Source organism: Etheostoma cragini, chromosome 3 (assembly GCF_013103735.1).
Source record: "Etheostoma cragini isolate CJK2018 chromosome 3, CSU_Ecrag_1.0, whole genome shotgun sequence".
In the NCBI taxonomy this organism is placed as follows: Eukaryota; Metazoa; Chordata; class Actinopteri; order Perciformes; family Percidae; genus Etheostoma; species Etheostoma cragini.
In genome coordinates, this window is record NC_048409.1 from 16503074 (window position 1) to 16513067 (window position 9994).

Genomic DNA, 9994 nt, shown 5'->3' on the forward strand with positions numbered 1-9994 from the left:
TGGAAAATGGCTGCAATGAAACAAAGAGTGAAAAATTTAAAGGGGTCTGAATACTTTCCGTACCCACTGTAAATAGTTCAATACATTGGCTTCTGTAGACATGCTTCAGCTAGCACATGCAAGGTAGTTACCCCTGTAGCTTGCCTTATAATCACACCAGACTTGTAAAATTAAGTGTATTTTACCTATTTTTTTGTGTGTATACGTATTTGAAAACAGATACAATTAGACAGTGTATTAGTAGTCTACTTTAATTAGCTAAATCAATTACGTAGTGTCGAATTTGGATTTTAAATAGATGTAACTGCAATGTAACTTTGCAGCCATTTTGCCACCAATTTGTGCCTACTTCTGTAGTTCTTTTTACCCATTGAACACATCTTATTGTCAGATATTCCTACTCAAAATTACAACAGGAGGCTTACTTAAACATGTTTTCCCACTAGGTTGCTCATTATTACGACCTGTGTGACATTAAAAGAGCGCAGCGTTAGCCCTGATACAGGAAGAGTAGGGAATCTTATGTTGTATCACTTGCTGTCATTCCAGGTTTTCTCATTCTCCTAACTTGTTTTTCAGAACACAAGGGGTGTTTGAATCAAACTCAGCAAAGAGAGTATATTTGTGAGAACAAATGTGACAGTGTGTGGTGTTTCTGTTTCTTTCTGTTGTCAGTTACCTGCGGCGGACTAATTGCACACAACTCCTGTAAACCCTGCAAAGCACAATCAGGTTTAAGGGGGATTTTATGAAACCAGCCCGTTGCTTAACGACCATGTGCAAACACATAATCACACACGCAAGAAGAAACACACACAAACACAGGCCTTGATGTAGAAAGAGGATGCCTGCCCCTCCCTTACAGCACTACACCTCTAATAAACGGAACCAACTACCTCCAACACCTTCCAACTACTCTACAATGCGAATACACGTAATAGACGTGCACCACACACACAAACACACACAGACACACACACACACACAGACCTGGGGGTAGTGTGGCTGGAAGTGAGCCTCCTCTCCGCATCTCCTCTTTTCATCCTCACCCTTCTCCAGCTCCTCGCCCTGCTCCTCTGTGCTGCTCTGATTGGCTCTGAGGCAGCCAGGAGGGTGGGCCTCTAAGTTGGTCTGATACTTCAGAGCTCCTCTATTGGAAAGGACAAGAATTAAGGTGATGTTAGTTTGGTTATTTTAAAGTAGCATTTAGCATTTCTGAGGTGTGGTTATTGGTAGTGCATTAGGAACATTTTGATCCCCTCTTTACTGCCACATTCGGACCCACTCATATAATAAAACTCATGTATTTTTCACGTATTATCTGCCTAACATGTCGGAAGGCAATATCGTGAAATAGTAATAATTAGTAATAATATAGTGATTTTAATGACACTGCACATTTAGTCATTCAAATTATACAAAGGCATGGAGGGTGGGTGTATACTAGAAACTTGCCGGTAGAGTTAGTGTGATTGTGTTTGTGTGTTCATCCTGTGAACACAAATGTGACATAACAAGAAATTGCCATCAAGAAAATATTGCCATTTGACATAGGCTTAAAAATATAGATACAGGGTGTTAGTTAATATAACTCAACCACACAATATACAGGCAAAAGGAACCGGCAAGTACAAGCAAACCCTGGTTCTACAGTTAAACCGCTATCAGTGTCGGCATTCCGGCACCCTGATATCCCATGAAAAACCTTTACCTATATTTTGTCAGAACAAGACTTTTAATGTAATTTCATGTTCAATATGTCAATAACATGAGATTTTTTAATGAAGAAAGTCAGTATTGCATGGTTTCTTGAAAAGCAGTCATTTTGTCAGTGATTCTAAAGTTGCTGATGGAAATGTAGAGTTGTCTCCAGCTGTCAGCAAGAGTCTCCGATATTTGCAGTCATTTGCATGTGAAGCAAACTCTTATCTTGTCTTTTGGAGTCACTGGTTGGGATGGAGACAAACTGTACAAACAGTGCAGAAAAACTCCCGACTCATCCAGATAAACCCACATACATGCACACACACAGATTTAGCGCTAAGTGCTGAGCCCTACCCGACCATGTGCACCATGAGGATGATGTAGAAGACAATGAAGAGGTTGTGTGTATACCAGAAGATCTCATAGTTGGACAACCTGAAAAAAAGAACAAAAACATATATGATTATTTTCAAAGAAACTCTTACTTGTAACTTGCACCAAGGATGTTTTAAAATCCAAAATATATGTATATGAGAAATAATAACATTGTAACATATGAGGAATCAAGAAAATGAGCTGGGACAACAAAAGAAAAAAGCTAAGTCAGAGTTTGTTCAAGACCAGACTCCCAGCTCAGAGCCTGGGTAGGCAGGACATCAGAGGTCAATATTAAAGGGGTCATTACACACAACGACCCCAACAACCCCCCACTGCAAGCAATGAACATCATCAAACTTTTTTCATGGTTGTTTGTTTTCTTAAGCAAAGCCGGTTTCTGTACAAGAATACCACAAGAACTGAGAGGCTTGGCTCATTTTAATCACAATGTATGTGTTCATCCCTGGTAGGTGGGCATTGCCTCATAATCCAGACGTTAACCTCAGAAAACGTAATTCAAACTGCCTCATTTTTAAAGACAGGTGCTCAAACAAACAGACCAATAGATTTAGCTGAAAATCATTTTCTAGAACCCAAAGTTTGTTACCAAATTTAGAAAGTTTTACAACTTGTAACCTGTACAATTACATTTGCAACTAAACAGGCACTGTTCTGAGTAGTGTGCTACAACAATCTTTTTTAGTTTTTGGCCATGCAAGAGACTAATATATTCATACAGTATCCGAATGGACTAGAAAGACTAGATAAAAGCTGCAAAATGTAACTTGGGAAGCTTTCTTTCTTTCTCATTATCTCACTGGATCATCGTTACTCATTATGTAGGTATTCTTCAGCCTCCACTTCACCGCTCCAACCACTTACTCAAACTCTGGTGGTCTGGAAAAGCCTCTTATGCTTCAATTACTGAAGAAAGCCAGGACTGTGCATGAGCACACACACTTCAAGTCTCACACACCTGCATGGGTTCCACACACACATACTTACATGCGCACATGCAAAGTGGGTGACCCACTATGACCTGAGTAATGACAGAGTGGTGAGTGAAACACTTAGTGAGGATTTGCTCTGAACAGGTTCTCTGTTAACATGTCAACCATATGGTTTCCATCTTGCGTCTCTCTCACACACAAGATGAACTCAGAAAGAAAGACAAAGGCAACAGACATGACACAAAGGATAAACATAGAGGAAGAGACATATACGCATAACCGTGGTTGTATTACAGTAAGAGGACCGAATCCAAGGCTCCAATCTGGCTCCCATTTACAGGTGCTCAAACAGCAAACAAAACAAAAAGGTTTTCTCTTACACATACACAAATATATTTTCTAGGCTTTGGGAAACTTTTACAAATGGTGGTTTGGCCGACCTACCGTACACAGTAGGAGGAGGATGTGAACATCAAGAAGAGGATGAGAACCAACAGGACCCCTGTGACTCCTGGGACTGAAGGGAACCAGCCAATTAGAGAGCAGAGGCAAAGTCAAGTTAACATCCCAGGACACATACACGCGAGACACATGTAAGGGGAATTGCCTGTTCACTATGATATACAATTTACAATTTAACCCACAATTTAAAAAAGTAAACAATTTAATAGTAAGCAAGCAACCAATTATTTTTCTACAAAATATGTATTTTCCCCACTAAAACAGCAAACATACAGGGAAGAGAAAGAGAGGACTAAACACAGCATGACATCCTCCTCTCTTCTTGGCATAAAGCCACTCTAATCTGCTGCTCATTAACCACATTCATTGCTACACAAGTAAAAACAGGCCAGCATTCACATACATACACACACCTCTGGTCTATTTACTGTATAACAAAGAATAGTTCTTACTTGTGGTCAAAATGATCAGTTTGGGGTCCTGTAAAGAAAACACAAAAAATACATTGCCCACTTTATGCAGCGTAGAGGAGAGGTGCAGGATTAATACTTCTCCGGCTCTCTTTTTTAAACTACTTCCGTCAAGTTTCGTGTGTGAAACTAAACACCATGAATGCATGCCTTTAAGGAGATTGTCCACAGTGTTTGGATGACATGTGTTGAGCATATCTCTGCCTTAAGGTCAAGGTAAGATTTGGGCTTAGACATGATGTTCGCATCGTGATGTTTAGGGTTAAGGGCTATGAAATGCATCAAGTCTTAGAGCGTGGTAAGTATAAAGTACGAATGTGCAGGAATCTGTGTCTCACCTCTCCTCTGAAGCGAGCCAAATTGAGAGCAGGAAAGTCATCTGAGTAGCTCACACTAAAGTTGACAACATTAACCAGGTGTGCAGACACGTGTACAACTACAGAAGAAGAGAAAGTTTGACACAATGCTAATTTAAAATACACATATTTTGTGCATAGATACCAGCAGACATACAGAACGGCTCCAACATATAACACACAATCACGCATACACACAATTATAAAGGTTAAAAAAAACTGCTAGCGGAAACTCAAACAAACTCAAACAAACAAACAAATCTCTTTGTCTATTCAGCAAAAGTCAGCAAACCATTCTCCTGACTCACTGGCGCACACACACACACACACACACACACACACACCTCTCTGACATCACAGGCTAACCACGCAGCCGTTCAACAGCTGATGGAATTAGCGGGTGTAATTGTGAGACACAAGGGGCCTTTTTTCTCTCACACATCCTTTCTCACTCCCACTGCCCCCCCGCCCTCTCTTTTTCTTCTCTATGTCTCTCTCCCATCCCTGCTGTCTCTCTTATTTGTCAATTGTTATCTCAGAACTGTGTAACTCTGCTATTAGAACATGAGAGCTTTGCCTAAAGGGAAGACATCTTGGCCTTTGCTGCTTTGATTTTGACCAAGGCATACCTTTTGATTCCAATTTTATGGAAGTGAATACTGAATCTCTTAAGAATGGTATCTGGTGAAGCAGAAATGCAAGTTGTTAAACATTTTTAGTCCGAGATACCTGCTCAAATGTAAAGCTCTTAGAAACGGTGAAACCCTGCTTTGTATTTGTAGACAAAATGTTTTGTCTATACAGAACAAACTGAGTGTTACATTCCAACACTCAGCCACTGTCACGATGTTACTACTGAATGTACAATAAGAGGATCACTGCGAGGAAAATCACACAGCATATGGTAATATGTAGGTGGCGGGTAGCAAGTGAATCTTTTTCCTAAGAAAAAGAGACTCAGGTGTTACTGTATAGATAAAAAGTCAGGCTTCTTAGAAAAGAACATGAATGAATGAGAGGGATGAGCCTGTAAAGCAGAGACTCAGCGGACCCAACGCGCTTAAAGCTCCCATGATGTCACGAGAGGAGACTCACAAGAGTAACAACACACACACACACACAAACACAACTAGACGGCAAAAACACAGATGACCAGCTGGAGGGACATCCCAGCTGGTACACCAGGATCATGAGCCGGCCTGGGTCCATTTATCAACACTTCACCCACACACACACACACACACACACACACACACACAGTGATACAGGAAAAATATGAGCTGTGGTGATAAGTGACAGTTTTTTTACCAGAGAAGATGCAGATGGCTACTCCACATGCCACATGAAAGGTCTTGCTCTTATCCAGCAGTCTGCGAGTCTCTCGGCTCGATACCTGCATGATATGTGTATAGTAACAAATACAATAGTATTATCTTATATATATATATATATATATATATATATATAATGTATATATATATATATATATACTGTATATATACTGTACTGTATACTGTATATACTGTATACATTAACCTTTAACACACATAATTCATTTCAACTGATCTTTTTATCCTCCCTACATTTACCAATAATGCACTAAAATAATAACAGTTTTCATACATTTTTACATAGAAATCCTACTACTTTGCATCTTTCAAAGAAGGGAATAAACAAACACGGTGTGTAGCTGCACATTTCACTCAACTCAATAAACCTTTTCTTCCTATCTGTCTAACTTTCCTACATCCCTCTTTCCTCAATCCTCAGTCTCTTTCTTACCGCGTGTGTTCCTCGGACAAAGGTGAGCAGGGAGCGACACATAGGCAACAGCACCAAGCTGCAATTCACGTTCAGTAAGGATGCAGAAGCCCTGCTGATGCACAGCCCTAGCTGGGAAAGATACACACACACACACACACAAACACAAACACACACAAACACACACACAAACACTTTAGGCGGGTTTTAGAAAAGAGCCCTGATGCGGCAGATGTGAAGTACTAAGGGTCTGGCGGATTAAGATACACACTTTTGAGCCGTTTCTATTCAGATTCAGAGTTTTTAATGTGCGCACTGAGGGCTGGAGGAATGACTACCCTGCTACACAACATCTTTTTTACCTGTCAGTATGGCGCTTGTAATCACTCTCCTTCAGGTGTCTCTCTGCAAAGGCTTTCATTTTAAATATACACTCATTTAGTTTTTTAGTATGATGAAACATAAAGGACTGCTTTAGTAATTGTTTAAAAGAAAATTCGGAATATCCTTTAAAAAATCTACACTCTAAAATAGTTTTATGTTTAAAAAAAAATAGTTTATTATTACTACTGCTTCCTATAACAAGCAACTATCCAGTGGCACTATTGAATGCAATGAAACTGTAAAGACAAATATATGAACGTCAATAATTAATAATTAAGAATAATTCTGTGTTTTCCTACTCCAATAAACCAGGCTTTTTAAATGTCTGACACTGCGGGCCTAGCCTAGCCTTTAAATGTATTGGTTGTTAAATTGTAGTTTGTTGCTTTATAAAGAACAGTGGATGTGGGCTGTTTGACATTTGGCTACCAACATACAACACAATGATTAGACAACTAATTCTTCAGTCTTCAGCGTTTATTGATGACACTTTCTTTACTATTACTGCAAGCTACACTGAGTACAGGATCATTGTCATCAAAGTCAAATGTAGACAGCAAATATGGCTCCTCCTTAATTCATTAGTTGCGTTGTGTATTATGTGAACTTAATTAATTGAACCTGCAGTATTAGATATTTTGGCCAGGCAGTGGAAATTGATAACATTGTGAACAAAACACTGTTTCTGAAATACAAGAACGAAGCACACAAACAGGTCAAAATGAGAATCTACATATAGCAGGTCAAGGTTAACACCAGCATACTTTAAAGTCTGAATCCCTTTATCCTTTAAAAACTTCCCACGCACATTCACTCAACACAACTTCCCAAAGAAAAGCAGCTGATGGCAAAACCCCCAGCAGGAGATCTGATATCCTGCTTTCAATACATCCCCAACACGCCGATTAACCAAAGCACATGTGCACAAATACACACATAGACTCCCACACACACACTGAACCATACAGATGAATGAGAGCATGAGTTGCTTTTTGAAAGTTAAATCTGAATTTTTTTCAACAGTATTAAAACTTTGAATACATCCCCATCTTCCACGTGCATACACATGCTGATGCACATGCGTACACACATGAACTTAAGCCCTCTGGCAAGGCATTCAGTCGGAACCAGCGGCATGCCCACACTTGCCCCTCTCTCCCCTGTGCCTCCCCCCTGTACATGAATAGCTCACACGTGCTGCTTGATGCCTCTCTTTCAACTGATTTTCAAATTGTATTTCCTTCACTGACCTATTACAAACACAAGTCTTAAACATTGGGGCGCAATATGCTAGTGAAGAGCAACAGGCAATGTGTGACCTTAGAAAGTCTTAAGTGATTGGAGTGGAATGTCAGTGGTGTTTGCATGTTGAGATTTTCTCCAAAGACAAGGATTCACACACACACACACACACACACACACACACACACACACACACACGAACTTGTGACAACAATTACACTGATGCTTATTTGAGTCAACAATCATCAAAACTCCTGTTTCTGTGTGCCGGCTCATGTTACTATTACCGGCCTCTAGAGTCAGCCAACCTGTGAGCACACACACACACACACAGCTAGCTAATTGCCATCATAGAGTCAAAGTCAAAACTCATTAGACCTGCATGTGACAGTCTACCATCTATCACAATGTCAGCTACTGTGATATAAACAGAAGAATCCAGGAGCAGCCTGTTTCTTCAGAAACAGAGATTTAGTCCCCGAACTGATGAGAACTTGCAGTCTGATGGTTGTCATCTGGAAAGTCACTTAGAAGTGTAACACGGCCAATTTGTCAGATTTTTCTCCTTAAATGTAGCTTTTACAGAAGCTCTTCATTCATTTTCCTTAATCTGTGCACCCTGCACTGGCTACCCGTGGTGGATCGAACCCAATTACTTTCTCTTTCTCTTGTTTCTAAAATGTAGCACTTGAAGCAGTTTTGCTTAGTTGATTCATTTTATGTACTTGCATGATTCTTGTGATTCTTGTGCTATGCTCATGGTTGAATGCACTGATTGTAAGTTGCTTTGGAAAAAAGCCTCAGTTACAGTAACAGCTGTTTCATGAGTTTTTTGTCACTAACACTTTTCTCTTTGTACACACAAACAGTCCTAAATCTAATCAAGCATAATAAGTGAGAACACCTGTGTGTGCTTTAAGAATTACAAAAAAATTGAGCCAGCATGCACAATACCAGGACCCCAAATTCAACCATTATTTATTTTATTGTTTACACATGCGCTTTCCTGACTGTGACATGTAAAAAAACGTCTACCATAAAAACTACATCAGCATTATCTTCTAGGGTGTTGGTGATTGAGGCAGTTATTAAGTACATTTTTTTGTTTTTCTTAAACACTGTACTGGCAAATCAATAACAACTTGTTTAGGCTTCCTTGCAGGCCCCCGTGTGATTTTTGGAGAAGTAGGGGAATAAATAAACATAATAGGCAATGTGAACATAATCTTTGAAACTTATATTTAGTTGCTGAACACCTGTTCTTCTGTTTGGAAGTGACAACTTACATTTTGAATTTGGGTGGTAGTAGGGTAAAACTTATTGTTGACATTTGAATTACAGACTATAACCTTTAGAAAACATTGAGTATATTATCTATTAAGACACACAATGAAATTAATAAATGCATTGTGCAGATGTAAATGTGCCAGGGCTTACCCCAAGCATCTTGTAGAGGTAGTGATACTGCTGTCCAGTGTAGTACAGAAGGAAGGTCTTTAAGAAGAGCCAAGTGTTCACTCCCAGCCACAGCATCTACACACACACATACACACACACACAGCACATGGATGTACAGTGTAGTCTTAGCTACAGGTATCAATACAGTATATGGTATATATCTATGATTGGGGTCAAAGCATATTAAAAAAATAACATCTCTAATTATGTTGAGCTTGAAACATTTGGTGGACATTTAATGTTTCAGGATTTACATTTTATTGTATAACACAGTATACACACATGGTGTATAATGGTTGTAGTAGGCTGTGCGGATACAGCACATAAAGTACAATAAACTCCCCATAGAACACTGACAAACTGACTAACAGCGTGTGCCTCTTCAGGATGGAAGTTGGTACAGAAATTCGTGGGCATAACCTACAAGTTGTCTTAAGAAAAGAAAGGTTTTGCAACCGCTCACGAGAATAAGGTAAAACAAACATGCCCATTAACAGCCTACGATATGAGTGGAGTCGAACCGATGAATGTAAAGATAAGATGCTGAATCTCTGACAATAGTTTCCCTACCAGGACCAAGTGCTTTCCTCCCTCGTTGGCGACCCAGCTCCGCACCGACACAACCATGATGCCTTCACTGACTCAGAAGCTGCCTACACCGTTTCCACCAAAGCCCCGGTGTGGCCGAGAGGAAAAGTATTGTTCTCCCTTCAGCTCTGTACCGGGTACTGTCTGTCCGCCTGTGTGCAGCGTCCACAGACCGGCCGGAGTCTGTTCCGTCCCCCCTTGCACTCCTCCGTGACGCCGCTGCTGTCGGCTCAGAGCGCAG

General features: G+C 40.1%; 1 protein-coding gene across 1 annotated transcript in view; it reads right to left on the minus strand.

Moving 5' to 3' along the window:
- Positions 1 to 9994, minus strand: part of LOC117942323 (NADPH oxidase 4) — a 20976-nt gene that overhangs the window by 10734 nt on the left and 248 nt on the right. The window contains exons 1-9 of the mRNA XM_034867735.1: positions 9736 to 9994; positions 9145 to 9240; positions 6103 to 6213; positions 5629 to 5713; positions 4303 to 4400; positions 3947 to 3974; positions 3477 to 3549; positions 2059 to 2139; positions 991 to 1150 (exon numbers count right to left, since the gene is read on the minus strand). The exon at positions 9736 to 9994 is cut by the window's right edge and continues 248 nt beyond it. Of these exons, the coding sequence (XP_034723626.1) occupies positions 991 to 1150; positions 2059 to 2139; positions 3477 to 3549; positions 3947 to 3974; positions 4303 to 4400; positions 5629 to 5713; positions 6103 to 6213; positions 9145 to 9240; positions 9736 to 9792 (789 nt within the window). The 5' untranslated portion in view covers positions 9793 to 9994. The remainder of the gene's footprint in view (positions 1 to 990; positions 1151 to 2058; positions 2140 to 3476; positions 3550 to 3946; positions 3975 to 4302; positions 4401 to 5628; positions 5714 to 6102; positions 6214 to 9144; positions 9241 to 9735) is intronic.